This window comes from Cucurbita pepo, chromosome LG04 (genome assembly GCF_002806865.2).
Source record: "Cucurbita pepo subsp. pepo cultivar mu-cu-16 chromosome LG04, ASM280686v2, whole genome shotgun sequence".
NCBI lineage: Eukaryota > Viridiplantae > Streptophyta > Magnoliopsida > Cucurbitales > Cucurbitaceae > Cucurbita > Cucurbita pepo.
Window position 1 is genome coordinate 9,541,111 of NC_036641.1, and position 16,639 is coordinate 9,557,749.

General features: G+C 41.2%; 3 protein-coding genes across 3 annotated transcripts; 1 reads left to right on the forward strand and 2 right to left on the reverse strand.

Annotated features, from left to right (window-relative positions):
* Window positions 1–1,198: 1,198 nt before the first annotated feature.
* LOC111793457 (putative ABC transporter B family member 8) lies at window positions 1,199–7,424 on the forward strand. Its single transcript, XM_023675348.1, has 9 exons — window positions 1,199–1,429; window positions 1,536–1,590; window positions 2,465–2,643; window positions 2,715–3,172; window positions 3,925–4,465; window positions 4,545–4,724; window positions 4,807–6,075; window positions 6,178–6,584; window positions 6,672–7,424. The coding sequence occupies exons 1-9, from the start codon at window positions 1,199–1,201 to the stop codon at window positions 7,027–7,029; spliced, it is 3,678 nt and encodes a 1,225-aa protein (XP_023531116.1). The 3' UTR covers window positions 7,030–7,424.
* LOC111793456 (probable protein phosphatase 2C 53) lies at window positions 7,261–9,296 on the reverse strand. Its single transcript, XM_023675347.1, has 4 exons — window positions 8,858–9,296; window positions 8,064–8,351; window positions 7,864–7,969; window positions 7,261–7,767 (listed from the first exon to the last, which is right to left on the reverse strand). Exons 1-4 carry the CDS (start codon window positions 9,230–9,232, stop codon window positions 7,457–7,459), a joined length of 1,080 nt encoding a protein of 359 aa, XP_023531115.1. The 5' UTR covers window positions 9,233–9,296; the 3' UTR covers window positions 7,261–7,456.
* A 949-nt stretch (window positions 9,297–10,245) lies between these two features.
* Window positions 10,246–16,085, reverse strand: LOC111793455 (NADP-dependent malic enzyme-like). Its single transcript, XM_023675346.1, has 19 exons — window positions 15,868–16,085; window positions 14,487–14,607; window positions 14,346–14,420; window positions 14,113–14,264; window positions 13,947–14,052; window positions 13,792–13,857; window positions 13,626–13,721; window positions 13,481–13,552; window positions 13,317–13,400; window positions 13,146–13,244; window positions 12,410–12,457; window positions 12,285–12,338; window positions 12,077–12,175; window positions 11,925–12,014; window positions 11,168–11,245; window positions 11,002–11,076; window positions 10,813–10,903; window positions 10,565–10,693; window positions 10,246–10,485 (listed from the first exon to the last, which is right to left on the reverse strand). Exons 1-19 carry the CDS (start codon window positions 15,972–15,974, stop codon window positions 10,409–10,411), a joined length of 1,719 nt encoding a protein of 572 aa, XP_023531114.1. The 5' UTR covers window positions 15,975–16,085; the 3' UTR covers window positions 10,246–10,408.
* Window positions 16,086–16,639: the final 554 nt, after the last annotated feature.

The following is a 16,639-nucleotide window of genomic DNA, read 5'->3' on the forward strand; positions in this document are numbered from 1 at the left end:
AATATGGTAGCTAAATGTATGTAAGAAAAATGTAACAAAAACATTGAGACATAGATTGCTTAATTTTGATATGTTCTTATTCTTTTCCTTTAATGTGTTCTTAAGCAATTGATTTTACTATCATCCTATACTATTCACCATCGTTAATATTACTATAAAATTTTCGTCTTTCAAGGCTTATATTCTAGATGTGCATCTTCCATTTCGAGATTCAATCGGTAGGGTTTATAAGTTGATGTATTTTTTTTAATCTTAATCTTAATAATTTATTGTGAGTTTCAGGATCACTAACTGTAACCGCTCAAGCAAAGTTTTCTAATCTTAATCTTAAATATTCAAAGTTTTTTAGAACGCGTATGCTAGTGAGAAGTTTCCACACCTTTATAAAAAAAATACTTCGTTCTCCTCTTCAACTAATGTGGGATCTCACAATCCACCCCTTTCAAGGCCCAGCGTTCTCGCTGGCACTCGTTCCCTTCTCCAATCGAAGTGGGACCTCCCAATCCATCCTCTTTCGGGGCCCAACCTCCTCGCTGGTATATCGCCCAATGTCTGGCTTTGATACCATTTGTAATAGCTCAAGCCTACTGTTAGTAGCTATGGTTCTTTTTGGTGTTTCACTTTTGGAGTTCTCCTCAAAGTTTTTTAAAACGTGTTGGCTAGGGAGAGGTCTCCACGTTCTTATAGAAAATGATTCGTTCTCATCTTCAACCGACGTGGGATCTCACAGTAACTAGAGCTTTTCGTTTGAATTATTGGAGAATTATAAATGGGAGAAAAGGAAAAGAAGACGATAAGGGTATCATGAATGTGATGAAAATCGATGGAGAAATGAAGTTTAGAACATAATGGTTACACTGTTTTTGCATAAAAAGGTTGATATGTAATCAGCATAGAACACTAAATAAACCAATATAAAAATGTATAAAAATAAAGACAACAAAAAGAGGTGCCTTTTATTTGACAATTGCGCACTACTCATCTTTGTTTAAACCCATTTAAAAGTTGTATAAACTAAACCCCACCAAAATCATGAATTTTTTGTGTGTTTTTTTAAAACCCCACATAAAGCTCATGCTCATTTGGAGTTGTGTTTCATGGACAATCAATACAAAACCACTTTTTTCTTGTTTTGTATAAATATAACGCATTGTCTCTTTCATTTTCCACCATTGAAGGAGAAGCTCAATTTGCAGAGATGAGTTCAAGAGATGGAAAGGAAGAGAGAAGGGTCGGAGATCAGAAGCAATCAGTTGGTGCCATTTTTAGATATGCTGATTGGGTTGATGTTTTGCTTATGTTTTTGGGCACAATTGGAGCAATTGGAGATGGAATGTCCACCAACTGTTTGCTGGTTTTTGCTAGCAGTCTTATGAACAGTTTGGGGAATGGTAAAGTCCATGAAAACTTCATGGATAATGTGGAGAAGGTTAGTGGATAAAACTCAAACGTACCTCTCATTAAATTCTCTTCCATCTTTTGGGGTTTTTTTGGGTTTCTGTTTCTTATTTCTTTTCTTTTGGGGTTTTCAACAGTGCAGCTTATACTTTGTTTACTTGGGGCTAGCTGTGATGATTGTGGCTTTTATGGGTAACTTTCAAAAACCCTTCTTTTTCATTCATCTTATCTTTGTTTTGCTTTATCAATATTGCATGAAAAGCATCTCGGTTTTGTCATTACTTAAGGGGACAATTATTTCCATCCCGACCTCGTTTCGTCTCGTGAAATTTTAGAACCAAACGTAACTCAACTCATAAGATACCACATTTCAAGCTTCGTCAAATTACATTAGACTAACAATAAACAAACCCCATGTGACACGCGTTTTAAAAGACTTCAGGGACAGCTTGAAAGAGAAAAGACAATATCTACTAGTAGTGGATTTGAGCGGTTTAGGGTTTAGGGTTTAGAATGAGTGGGCGAAATGCGGCAAAAGGAAGGAAAATCCATGAACCGACCCCATCGTCTCCACCTCGTAGGAACTACAGATCACCCTAAGGACGCCTTAGGTATCTAGGGATTGCAGACCGACCATAGAACCCTGTGCAATAAGTGGAACGCATTAGCTGTCCGCTATCCGGTTGGGCAGTGAGGGTCGGAGAAGAGCAATCACTCATTCTTAAAACCAGCATTCTTAAGACCAAAGAGGCGGGCAGAAAAGGGGGGAAAGCTCTCCGTTCCTGGTTCTCTTGTAGCTAGATTCTTCAAAACCACAAGAATTCTTAGTTAAGGACGCGGGCTCCCAAAAGGGGTGAATTGGGAGATCCCACATTGGTTGGAGAGAGGAACGAAACATTTCTTATAAGGGTGTGGAAACCTCTCCCTACTAGACACGTTTTAAAACCGTATGACTGATGACGACGATACGTAACGAGTTAAAATGGACAATATTTGCTAGCGGTGTGTTTGTGGTATTGTATAGTATAAACTAAAAGTATGTATGCGTTTCATTTGTGAACTGTAGAAGGGTATTGTTGGAGTAAAACAAGCGAGAGACAAGTATTGAAAATTAGACATAAATATTTGGAAGCAGTACTGAGACAAGAAGTAGGGTTTTTTGATTCACAAGAAGCAACTACATCAGAGGTTGTCAACAGTATATCAAAAGACACCTCTCTCTTACAAGAAGTTCTAAGCGAAAAGGTACAAACTTTATTCTTCATTTGCAATGATGATTCTTCCTCTAATGGATGGTTCTTAAACATTGTTCACAGGTCCCATTATTTGTTATGAACTCATCGGTTTTCTTTTCGGGGCTGGCTTTCTCGACCTACTTTTCTTGGAGATTAGCAATAGTAGTGTTTCCAACGCTATTATTACTGGTAATTCCAGGAGTAACATACGGCAAATATTTGGTATATGTAACAAACAAGAGGCGTGAGGAGTATGGGAAAGCAAACGCCATAGTTGAACAAGCGCTAAGCTCCATAAAAACTATATATTCATTCACTGCTGAGAAGAGGGTTTTGGAGAATTATAGAACCATCTTGGATAGAACAACGAGGCTGGGGATAAAGCAAGGCATTGCTAAAGGGTTGGCTGTGGGCAGCTCGGGGCTGGCATTTGCTATATGGGCTTTGATTGCTTGGTATGGTAGCCGTTTGGTGATGTATAAAGGCGAAAGTGGTGGCAAAATCTATGCTGCTGGCATCTCCTTCATTTTGGCTGGCTTGTACGTTTCTATATACCATCTCCATCTATCTATATCTTTTTCATTCATGTTATTAAAATGCTTTCACTCGTAGCTTATTGTCGTCAGTTTCACAGTTTTAAAACGCATCTGCTAGAAATAGGTTTCCACACCCCTTATAAAAAAACGTTTCATTCTCCCCTCTAACCGACGTGGGACCTCACAACTCACCTTCCTTCGGAGCCCAGCATCTTAGCTGTTACTTGTTTCTTTCTCCAATCGATGTGGGACCCCCCAATCCACTCCCTTTGGGACCTAGCATTCATTTCCTTCTCGAATCGATGTGGGACCCCCCAATCCACCCCGACTCAGCGTTTGTTCCCTTCTCCAATCGATGTGGGACCCCCTCCCCCAATTCACCCCATTTGGGACTCAACGTTCTTGTTGGCACACCATCTTGTGTCCACCTCCCCTCAAGGCTCAGCCTCCTTGCTCGTACATCGCTCAATGTCTGACTTCAATACCATTTGTAACAGCCCAAGTCTACCACATATATTGTCCGTTGTGGCCCATTCCGTATCACCGTCAGCTCATGGTTTAAAAATGGGTCTGCCACGTTTATAAATAATGTTTCGTTCTCCTCCCCAACAGACGAATCTCACATTTACGATCATTCTACTCCAACAAATTTGGGAAGGCTTTTAGTGTTTTGTTTAGTTTGATTGATCTGTTGTATATTCAATTACGGTTACATTATGATTCATTAGAATTGCTCCAACGAACTTGGAATGCAGGTCGCTGGGAGTGGCACTTCCGGATTTGAAGCACTTGACAGAGGCCTCAGTTGCAGCATCGCGAATATTTGAGAGGATCGATCGGATTCCATTGATTGATGGAGAAGACACAAAAGGCCTTGTTCTTCAAAATCTCCAAGGCCAAATTGAATTCGATCGCATCACATTTGCATATCCCTCACGCCCCGATTCATTCGTCCTCAAGGATTTCAATCTCAAAGTCGATGCTGGAAAGACCGTCGCCCTCGTCGGCGCCAGTGGGAGCGGCAAGTCCACCGCCATTGCTTTGTTGCAACGCTTTTACGATGCGGATGATGGAGTTTTGAAGATCGATGGCGTCGATATCAAGACATTGCAGCTTAAATGGATTAGAGGGAAAATGGGTCTCGTCAGTCAGGAGCATGCTCTGTTTGGAACTTCGATTAAGGAGAACATTTTGTTTGGGAAGCTCGACGCCTCCATGGACGAGATTATGGCTGCAGCCATGGCTGCCAATGCGCATAATTTCATTACCCAGCTTCCTGAAGGGTACGAGACGAAGGTTCGTAATGTTCTTCCTTGCCGTTTTATCTGCATTTCTTTTGCTTGTGAAATCAATTGAATGTCGTAGTGTAACCTAGGTTGGGGAAAGAGGGGCTTTTCTATCTGGTGGACAAAAGCAGAGAATCGCCATAGCTAGGGCAATCGTTAAGAATCCTGCCATTCTCCTGCTTGATGAAGCTACCAGTGCTCTTGATTCTGAATCAGAAGCATTGGTCCAAAATGCGCTTGATCAAGCTTCTCTGGGAAGAACCACTCTGGTAAGCCAAATTTGTCTAAATTTTGAGTAGTTGAGCAACTTTGAGATAAATTTTGAGTGTTCATTCACTGATTGATGATCAGGTAGTTGCACATAAGCTATCTACAATCAGAAATGCAGACCTTATAGCTGTTGTAAGTGGTGGTTGTGTAGTTGAAATTGGTTCCCATAATGATCTTATAAACCGAAAAGTTGGTCACTATGCAAAACTAGTGAAATTGCAGCGACTAACAAGCTATGATGATGTTGAACAAAACATAGAAATACATACCTCTTCGGTTGGAAGAAGCAGTGCTAAATCAAGCCCAGCAGTCTTTGCAGTATCACCACTGCCTATGGAGACCCCTCAATCAACTTCTCCTAAGCCACCTTCCTTTACTCGTCTCTTATCTTTGAACTCTCCAGAATGGAAGCAAGCGCTAACAGGAAGCTTCTCAGCTATAGCTTTTGGGGCAGTGCAGCCTATATATGCACTTACCATTGGAGGTATGATATCAGCTTTCTTTGCTCCAAGCCATTACGAAATGCAGGTTCGAATCAGGACGTACTCGTTGATTTTCTGTTCATTCACTCTGATTTCCATTATTTTGAACCTTGTTCAACATTATAATTTCGCGTATATGGGCGAGCATTTGACGAAAAGAATTCGGCAGAGGACACTTGAAAAGATCTTGACATTTGAAACAGCTTGGTTTGATAAGGAGCAAAATTCTAGTGGAGCTCTTTGTTCAAGATTGAGCAATGAGGCTTCCTTGGTCAAGTCTCTTGTAGCTGACAGAGTTTCTCTATTAGTTCAAACCACTTCAGCTGTGACCATAGCAATGATCCTTGGTCTAGCAGTGGCATGGAAGCTCGCCCTTGTTATGATAGCCGTCCAGCCACTCACAATTCTCTGCTTTTACACACGGAAAGTCCTCCTCTCAACCATTTCCACAAACTTCATCAAGGCACAGAATCAAAGCACACAAATAGCTGTAGAAGCAGTGTATAACCATAGAATAGTAACATCTTTCAGCAGCATTGGGAAAGTGCTTGAAATCTTCGACAAAGCACAGGAGGCACCAAGAAAGGAAGCTAGAAAGAAATCATGGTTTGCAGGGATTGGCATGGGGTCTGCTCAATGCCTAACATTCATGTCATGGGCATTGGATTTCTGGTTTGGTGGAACACTCGTGGAGAAAGGTCAAATATCTGCAGGGGATGTGTTCAAAACTTTCTTTATCTTGGTAAGCACCGGCAAGGTCATTGCCGAGGCTGGCAGCATGACAACAGATTTAGCCAAGGGCTCGGCTGCTGTTGCCTCAGTGTTCGAGATTCTCGACCGACAATCACTCATTTCTGACCCATCAAAGGTACGCAAACACCCCTTTTTTTGGCAAATTACAGAATGAAAAGAACTTTATCTTCAACATTTCCAAAGCTGAACTCTATTTGAATACTGTTTGATTTGGTAGGATGGGAGAGGGAGGAAGTTGGAGAAGCTAAAAGGGAATATAGAGATGAAGAGAGTGGATTTTTGGTATCCAAGCAGGCCAAATAACATGGTGCTGCGCCAATTCAGCTTGGAAGTGAAGGCAGGGACGAGCGTTGGGCTAGTTGGGAAAAGTGGGTGTGGAAAATCAACTGTAATTGGTCTGATACTGAGGTTCTATGATGTGGGGAAGGGATGGGTGAAAGTGGACGGTGTGGATATCAGAGAAATGGATCTTCAATGGTACAGGAAGCATGTGGCACTTGTGAGCCAAGAGCCAGTGATTTACTCCGGCACCATACGCGACAACATCCTCTTTGGGAAGCTCGACGCTTCTGAGAATGAGGTTGTGGAGGCCGCCAGAGCCGCCAATGCCCATGAGTTTATCTCGTAAGTCTGCTGTTCTTTTCACAATCGTTCGGCCATGCTTTGACTTGGTTATTTTGAATCTATTTCATTGGGGGATGGTGGGTGTAGGTCATTGAAAGATGGTTACGAGACAGAATGTGGGGAAAGAGGAGTGCAACTCTCAGGAGGACAGAAGCAGAGACTAGCGATAGCCAGAGCCATAATTCGAAACCCAACAATTCTGTTGCTAGATGAAGCAACCAGCTCTCTGGATGTTCAATCTGAGCAAGTTGTGCAACAAGCACTGGATAGAATTATGGTAGGAAGGACGACCCTTGTCGTGGCCCACCGCCTGAACACCATCAAGAAGCTGAATTCCATTGCCTTCGTGGCTGATGGAAAGGTGGTTGAGCAAGGATCCTATGCTCAACTCAATCATCGAAGGGGTGCTTTCTTTAATCTTGCTAACCTCCAAATTCACCCCTAACCCTCTACCTCTACAGTTTTTTAGCTGTGCTTCAATTTTCTACTTGCTTTGCTTGTGGAACCAGATCATTTAGGACTCTGCATTGGCGTTTTGGTCTTGAGATAGCCAAAGCTAAGATGTTGTATAGTGATGGACAATTAGGTTGTATAGTCTGGAAATGTATTGTGTTGTCCAAATTGCTACTTAGGGGCACATACATATTGGTATGTTCAAGAACTACTACCTGTTTAGCCCAAGTAAAGCAGATTTTCCATTTTTGTTAGTGGGTTCTGTACATGTTTTTGATGCAGTGTGGTGAGAACAGTGACCAAAACAAAGATGGTTTGCTATCTATCAGTTATGGAAGAGAACAGGGTGGAGCTATTAGAATCTTCCCTTCCAGACATCAAGATTTTAGAAGAACAATATGAATGTCCAACTTGTTCTATCACTGCCTCTGTGGGTGTCCTTTCCTGGCTTTCAGATCGATGACAATGACAGAAATGTTATCAGAACTGTTTCTTCCGTATGCCATTTCAGTGAGATTATTAGCAACAATTTGCGCCGGAGGTGTGTTATCGGTTGTCGACGACCTGCGGTGCCGCCTGAGAAGATGGCAAGCCACCTGCCCAACCTCTTCATTCGTCATTACATCCCAGAGCCCGTCGCTTGCCAGAATCACACATTCATCCTCATCACTCCTGGTGGTGAAACTAACTTCCGGGACTGGAATTATCCACGGCCGAAGATATCGATCCCCTGAACACCATCCATACACAGAAAGACAATGGTCAAGCTGAGAGGCAAATGTATGTAAATTATACATCGACATGGAGGGGTAGGGGAGGCGGAAACCTATGGCTCTTGACATGGCAAGAACTCCAAGCACTCTAGCGCCCATCCAGTTTATGACTTTGCCTCCATCTCTCTCAATTCTCATCAGTTCATCCTTTCTATCAGGCTGTAACACCATCAATAAAACAAATGCAGCAGCCCCCTTAATGATTTGATTTCTCTAAACTAGCAAAAATTATAATGGTTTGGAAATTAATGACCTTTTGATCGACTGTTAATGGAATCGCTTTATTCCGCTGGAAAAGAACCGCCCGAGAGTCGCCGCAATTGGAAACGATAATCTGGCAGCCAGATAGAAGGAGTACAACGGCCGTGGATCCGATCATGTCGGTCGCAACCGCCTCTGAAACAACCTCATTATCAGTCCTCTGGAAGCCATTAGAGAAGGCTACTTCCCATCTCTTCTGCCAATCATGGCCGTTGATCCCTTCTCTTCCCCACTCTTCTGCTATCACTTCATGCATCCGCTCCGCACAGAATTTGGCCACCTACAGTTCATATATATACGAATCCACGCCGGAAAATGTCAGTTAACAATACCATATGCACCTCTGGAATCAATTATTCAAATATAACTTAGATCTAGAATTTCCAGCTCCCAAAAAATCCCAAAATCCTGCGTACAGATCTTGTACCTATCTCAAAATAAATCTTCTTTTGAGAAAATATATATATATTTAAAACACGTCAGATGAAGGCCCCTGTTTTCGTCATCCCCAAAATGATTATTACGTCATCGGAATCTTAAAATTCCATTGATCTCCCTGATTTCAACAACACGTGTCCTTACGTTAAATGGGAGCATCCAAAATTCTTTCCACTGAGGACCACTCATCGAGTGACATGTGTTGCTGCTTAGTAATAATAATATTAATAATCTAAAACTGGCTATGTGCAAATTAATTTTGGGTGGCTGTTTCTGGAAAAGATGAGCCGGAAATTAGCCCTAATTGGGATTTTAGATGAGAAATGCAGCGATTGTTACAGGACGCACCTGAGAGCCGCCGTGACCATCGTACACGGCGAAGAAATGAACGGGCGAGATCTCACCCGAGGTTCTGGAATCTGGAGCCGTACAACCTCCGACGTGGTTGCATCTTGAAGACATTAATCCCGGCTTCACCGCGATAGCGTCCTCCATCTCCATCCGCCGTCCAATAACCGAAGTGAGCCCCCAGTGCAGTCCGCTTCTATTGTTCCTCCCCACGCACTTCCTCCTCCCTGCTTCCGACACCTTCATCGGCTCGGTGCGAATAGAAGCAGGAATCTCGCCGGAACTGGAGGAGGTTCTGGAATCGTCGGTGCTGAGTATGGATAAACCAGAAAGAGAATCGGCTTGGTGGAGTTGGTGGTGGTCGGGATCGTCCATGGCTCCCTGTCGGTAGTCTCCCGGACGGAGAGAGAGAGAGAGAGAGAGAGAGAGAGAGAGAGAGAGAATGAAGGAAGAGGAAAGGGAGAGATAAAAAGGGGGAAGAAGAAAGGACAGCTATGATGTCGACACGTGTACACACATTTGGGGAAGGAAAGGCCATCAAGGATTGACTGTTTTTCCTTTTTCTTTTCGTCTTTACTCAAATTACTTTTCGCTTCAACCGCCTCGTGTCCTTTTCTCATCCCATGGTGTTCAGTTCACGCCGTTGTTCTGGTCGACTAACCATGCTGACTCTTCATTGGATGATAAAAATCCATTTTCTTTTGCTTTAAAATTCACAAAAGGAAACATTCACTGCAATGATTCTGACACGTTTTCAAGATCCAACGGTTGGAGTTCTCTGAGGGTGTACACGTCGATGAGATTGGCAGCTGGGTGACTAAAAAGCCAGGATAATTAACTAGTTCTGGTAAGTGGGCCCCATCTGACGTCGTATCATCGTGTTCCTGTACTTTCATTTGTACAGCTCACACGGCGTTGTATCCATGTGATTGGTGGAAGGGTAACACGTGGAACATAGAAACTAACACATCAAATTCAACACGAAAACTTACTGCCTAGATATTATGAAAAGTTAAATTGTGAAAAGACTAAATTTATACTTTAATTATAAATAAATTATAAAAAAATATCTCTAGATTATATAAAAAAAAAGTATTTTTATTTTTTAAAAATTAAAATACTATTAAATGTTTTTATTCGAGGATAAATTAATCTCGAATATCACTTAAAATATTTTAAGAATATTTTAGTTAAAAAAAATTGTTAAACGTATTTATTTATAAATATTAGTAAATTTGAAGAAATTATATCATTAATGTTTTCAATATCCAATTTAAGTACGATAAAACAGACAAAAAAAAAGTTATCAACGTGTCACCAGTACTTATATCAAACAAGATTCATAACTCGAGAATTTTTTTTTTTTTTTAAAAAAACATATTTATTAGTAGAAGTTCATCCAAATGCTTATTTCATTAATAAAGAAGTTGACTTATGAAGCAAAAACATTACAAACATTATACCATTACAAGTAAAGATTTTGGGAACACTTCAAGTTCTCTCCTAAGCACAAACATGCTGCTCGAGATCTCGTTATATTTATCGGTCGGTTTAGTAGACGGGGCTGTACATGCTGCTCTCAGCATACTTGACAAGATCTGCCGGGCGCGGGCGACGGGTTGCCAAGCCTGGGGAGTAAGTAATTTATGTTATGGAAGAGTACCCAAAACTACATTAATAGTAACATATTCAAACAAAATGTCTCACCAAGTTCATATGCCTTGGCAGCCACATTAGCTGCAATGTGTGCTGAGATCTTTCGGATGTTAGTGAAGGGTGGGTAGATCATCCCCTTGTCATAGTTCTCTTTGGAGACTTGGGCAGCCAATGCTTCCGCTAGTTTGACAAAGGCGAAATAAGATATAAGTCAACTCGGTGAGCCTGTTGTTACTATTATGGATGTCCGTTGTTTCTAACTAGATAAGATTAGTTAAGAACTAAACAATCCTACTTACCAGCAGCCAGAAGCATGTCGTCATGCACACGAACTGCTCCGGAAATTAAGATACCTAAACCAAAGCCAGGGAATATGTAGGCATTGTTGGCCTGATATGAGATTTGACAAGCTCAATATGTCAGCTCTTGGTATGGGACAACAGTGATGAAGAGTAACTCATCCAACATAATGATAAAAGTAGAAAAACCTGGCCAGGGACAAAGGTTTTCCCCTTGTATTTGAATGGATCGAAAGGACTTCCGCTAGCAAAGATCGCACAGCCCTTCAATTTGCATATAGAAGCTAAGTAAATAGAGAGGTTCCAATGAAAAAGAGAGGAAAAACTTTGGCTTTAAAATGTCATGTGATATTACCTTACTCCAAGTGTAAACCTCTTCAGCAGTGCATTCAGATTGAGATGTGGGGTTGGAAAGAGCCATTATAAGAGGTTTCTGCACAATGGTATGACAAAAAACAATGTCAGTTTGTATCGAGGAATATGTTTTTGTGACAATCCAAGTCCACTGCTAGCAAATATTGTCTTTTTGAGCTTTCTTTCAAGGTTGTTAAAACGCGTATGTTTCGTTCTACTCCCCATTCGATATAGGATCTCATAATTCATCCTCATTCAGGGCCAGCATCTTCGTTGGCACTCGTTCCCTTCTCCAATCGAAGTGGGACCCCTCTATCCACCCTCCTATGGAGCCCACTGTCCTTGTTGGCACACCGCTTCGTGCTCACCCTCTTTGGGGCTCAACCTTCTCGCTGACACATCGTCCGGTGTCTGATTCTGGTACCAACTGTAAGAGCCCAAGTCCACCGCAAGCAAATATTGTCATCTTTGGGTTTTTCATTTCAGGCTTTCCCTCAAGGTTTTTAAAACGCGTCTGCTATGGAGAGGTTTCCACACCCTTATAAGGAATGCTTCATTCTCTTCCCTAATCCCTAACTGATGTGGGATTTCACAGTTCTCAACTCTTCTCTTCATCTTAGGTCGACGGATCTTCTCTATTGAATAGAACGAAAGTATTCTATGTTGGAGTTCTTATTGCGTTTGTGTCAAACAAGTCTTAACATGCATCCAATATGTTTATTTGGTTAGGCATGAATGAGTGAGGGAGAAGAAAGAACCTGATTGATGGAGGACATAGCCTCGACCACTTCTTTCGTAAATGTTCTTCCAACTCCAGATGATCCAATCAAAACTGTTGGCTTAATTGCCTGAAATAGTGAGAAAAGGTGAGCAACAACAAAGCATTTCGAGATTAAGAGATGGTACACACCTTGACAGCACTTAATAGATCCTTAACAGGTTGATGCTCATGAGCCCATGGCTTCTTGAAGTGTGGAAGTGAATCCTTACGGGAGCGGACAATTAATCCCTACAACAACATCATTCTGTTTATGGTTGAAGCAAGAGAGCAATGGCATGAACACATAAAGAAATAATTATGGTTCTTCTGTCATAAGCTTCATTAAACTTTCTACCACCTTCGAGTCCACAAGCCAGATCTTCTTGCGGGTCTCCTCAATTGGAACATTTGTCTAAAACAACAAAACACACAAGATGAATTATAAGAAACATAGGTTTATGTTTGGTTTAGCTTCACAAGTACCTGTTTTGATACTTCATAAGCTATAAGCTCTGCAATACCAGTTCCTGCCTGCAGCCAGGCCAAAAAATATGTAAGAACATTTTGAACATGAATGTCTGCAATACCACTGCTGGCATATATCGGGCCATTACATATCGCCGTCAGCTTCACGGTTTTAAAACGCGTCTACTAGGGAGAGATTTCCACACCCTTATAAGGAATGTTTCGTTCCCCTCTCCAACCGATGTGGGATCTCATAATTCACCTCCCCAAGGAGCCAGCGTCCTCGTTGGCACATTGTCGGGTGTCTAGCTTTGATACCATTTGTAACAGTCCAAGCCCACTGTTAGTAGCTATTATTTGCTTTGGCCCATTACGTATCGCTATCAACCTTATGGTTTTAAAACGTGTCTACTCGTGAGAGTTTTCCACACCCTAGAAATGCTACGTTCCCCACTCCAACCGATGTGGGATCTCATAATCCATTCCCCTTAGTGGCCAGCATCCTCGTTGGCACACCGCCCGATGTTTGGTTTTTATATCATTTGTAACAGCTCAAGTCCACTGCTAGTAGATATTGTCCGCTTTGGTATGTTATATATTGTCATCAACCTCATCGTTTTAAAACGTGTCTACTAGGGAGAGGTTTCCACACCCTTACAAGGAATGCTTCGTTCTTCTCTCCAACGAACGTGGGATCTTACAAGAATTTACAACATTAGAGGGAGGAATGGAAGAATGGAAGGAGAGATCTTACTTCCCCAGCACCAAGGAACAAGAAAGTGTGATCAGCCAAGGCACCACCAATGAGTTTCAGAGCAGAAACAACTCCCGCAAGAACAACAGACGCTGTCCCCTGAAACAAGAACAAGAGTGTGGATATGAAAATTTGACAACTTCCCAACTGATGAGTATCAAATTTCAGTACCTGAATATCATCATTGAAAACTAGATGCGATGTGCGATACTTGGCCAGTAGCTCGAAAGCATTATGGTTGGCAAAATCCTCAAACTGAAAGTTTCAAATACAACCAGTAAGTACACAAACGAATCAAACACACACATATATATATATATATAACATATTCTAACCTGAATAAGAACTTTTTCCCCATAATTCTGCTTAACAGCCATCATAAACTCATGTAGAAGGTCATAGTACTCCTGCATAGAACATAGGCATCCATATAAAATATACTTAAACCAGCCAAAAGCAACACAAAGACGCCTCCTGAACCTTTCCAGTTGCTCTTCTTTGTTTAAGCCCAATGTAGAATTCATCATTCAACAGTTTCTCATTGTTTGTCCCGACATCAATTGCAATAGGCAAACACTGACAAGAAAATGTGGTATTAGCTGAAATGAACAGCACCGTGGTATTGCTTTACAAGTAAGATGCTTACTGCAGAAGGACGAACTCCTCCAAGTGCAGCGTATAAAGAAAGCTTCCCAACTGAAATTCCCATTCCCTAAAACATCCAATAAATTCATATCAAAATCAGTCAGTCTAGAATGAAAGTAGGTGTAATTCATCAGAGAATGTTTGCATAGAAATTACTTGACAACCAAGATCACCAAGACCCAAAATACGCTCCCCATCAGTCACGACTATTACTTGGATGCTCTTTTGGGGCCAATTCTTCAATACTTCAACGATCTTACCCCTGCATGACTCAATGTTATAAGATTCACAGAGCCCTGGAAGTCATGAAAAGCATACTTACTTCTCTTTCAAACTGATGTAAAGACCCTGAGGACGCCTGAAGATGCTTCCGTATTTTTGGCAAGCTTCACCAACTGTGGGAGTGTAGACAATAGGAAGCAGTTCTGTGACATTGTCAATTAGAAGTTTGTAAAAAAGCCTTTCATTTCTTTCCTGTACACCAAATTTCAAACTCCATTGAATCAAAATTGGCACATATTTAGAAGAAAAACAAATGGTAGGTAAAGTGAGAACCTGAAGTTCAATCATGGCAATAAATTTTTGTAGTGGAAGTTGATATTGTCTAATGTTCTGCATCAACCTCTTCTCCTGGTATCACAAATGGAAAAGGTCATGAAGGAGTACATCAGAGACATGACCACTAAAAAACTCAACCTGAAGTTGTTGAGAAGCAACGGCAGGCGGCAAAAGCCCCCGTAAATGATGAGCATCTCTTTCCTTCTCTGTAAATGCCAACCCCTTGTATTGGCGGGGATCCCTCAGCAAGGAATAGCCACTGCATCAAACCAGATTGCAAAAAGGATCCATGTTTACATTTTAAGAACATTGTCCATTTTACATAGAATATTAATATTCTAAGAATCCAACTCAAACTAGAGGCCCGCTGTTAGTGATCACGACTCTCCACAATGGTATGATATTGTCCACGCTCTCATGGCTTTGCTTTGGGCTTCCCAAAATGCATCGTACCAATAGAGATAGTATTCCTCACCACCATGATCTTCCACTAAATTGACCAACGTGGGACTCACTCCTAATAATCCTCAACATCAACATGATTAGAATCAAAAGGATGAATCAAAAGCTCCTAGTGGTAATTCACTATCACAAATCCTTTCTTCGTGTAAGGCCACCGTTAGTAGATATTGTCCACTTTAGTCCGTTATGTATCGTCGTCAACTTCACCATTTTAAAACGTATCTGTTAGGGAGAGGTTTTCACACCCTTATAAAGAATGCTTTGTTCTCCTCTCGATTCGATGTAGGATCTCACAATCCACCCTCCTCTTGGGGGCTAGCATCTTCACTCACAGACACACCGCCTAGTGTCTGGCTTTAATACCATTTGTGACAGTCCAAGCTTGCCACTAGCAAATATTGTCTGCTCCGGCCCATTACGTATCATCGTCAGCTTCACAATTTTAAAACGCGTCTGATAGGGAGAGGCTTCCACACTTTTAGAAGGATTGTTTCATTCCCCTCCCAACTAATGTGGGATCTCACAATCCATTCCCCTTAGGGGCCCAACGTCCTCGCTGGCACACCGCTCGATGTCTAGCTCTAATATCATTTGTAACAACGCAAGCCTATCGCTAATAGATATTGTCCGCTTTGGCCCGTTACATATCGCCGTCAACCTCACAGTTTTAAAACGCGTCTACTAGGGAGCGATTTCCACACCCTTATAAGGAATGTTTTTGAGCTCAGCATCCTTGCCGGCACACGACCCGAGGATACTATTTGTAACAGCCCGAGGACACCACTAGCAGATATTGTCCGCTTTGGCTACCCGTTACGTAATGCTGTCAACCTCAAAGTTTTAAAACGCATATGGCAGGAAGAGATTTCCACACTCTGATAAGAGAGGCTTCATTCCCTCTCCAACCAACGTGGAATCTCACACATCACGGTAAAAGCAAGTTTGTTCCCATAAGTTGGGATTATGTTACATCCAATGATGAACTGAGAGTGTTAAGTAATCAGTCAAACCACAAGCCATTATACCAAACCCAAACATCCAAGACAGTTGGATATACCTGGCAACTGAGGAAGTCCCTGGAGTGACGAGCTGCTTCTCTGTAGCACGGTGTTCTCCATTGATGTCCTGAACGCCATCACCTACCTCCTTCAAAGTGCTCTTCATCACTCAACTCAAATTGGAAGCACCCCACGAAAAGAGAGTGGCAGAAAGAAGAAGCAAGAAACAAAATCTGCCCAGAAATGAATAAATTACGAAGTGGGCAAACATAATTTATCCACCAACAGTTTTGTAAGTTTAAATATGCACAAAAAATAATCCAATCTAACTATAGATAATGTAAATAAAGTCAAAAGTTTGATCTTTTATTCCTACAACATTGTTGAAACACTCGAATCATCTTTATCCTCTCTAAAGATAGCACGTTTTATTCTATGTTCTTCAACTCCAAGTAAACAAGATATATATAATTAACAATACCCAATGCAATTAGAAAAAAGTACACTAACCTTATTTTCAAATTTGATTTTCAACCATTTTAGTACTTCAAAATTGGCAAAAGGCTATTTTCATATCACACGTACTTACTATCATATCATTTTTCATCTCATACTAAAAATATTTAAATAGGATTAATCCTGCTATCTTGTGAAGTATTCGACTTTTAAACAAAAAAATTGTTCTTTATCTAAAGAGATTAGATTCAAGACAATCGTTGTAAGATTTAATCTTTAGAGTATTAATCTAGTTGGTTCCTAACAATCCATTCATAAATAAATAAATTTGATTCGTAACACTTTATTCTCAAGTGTCGAATGGAATATTATAAA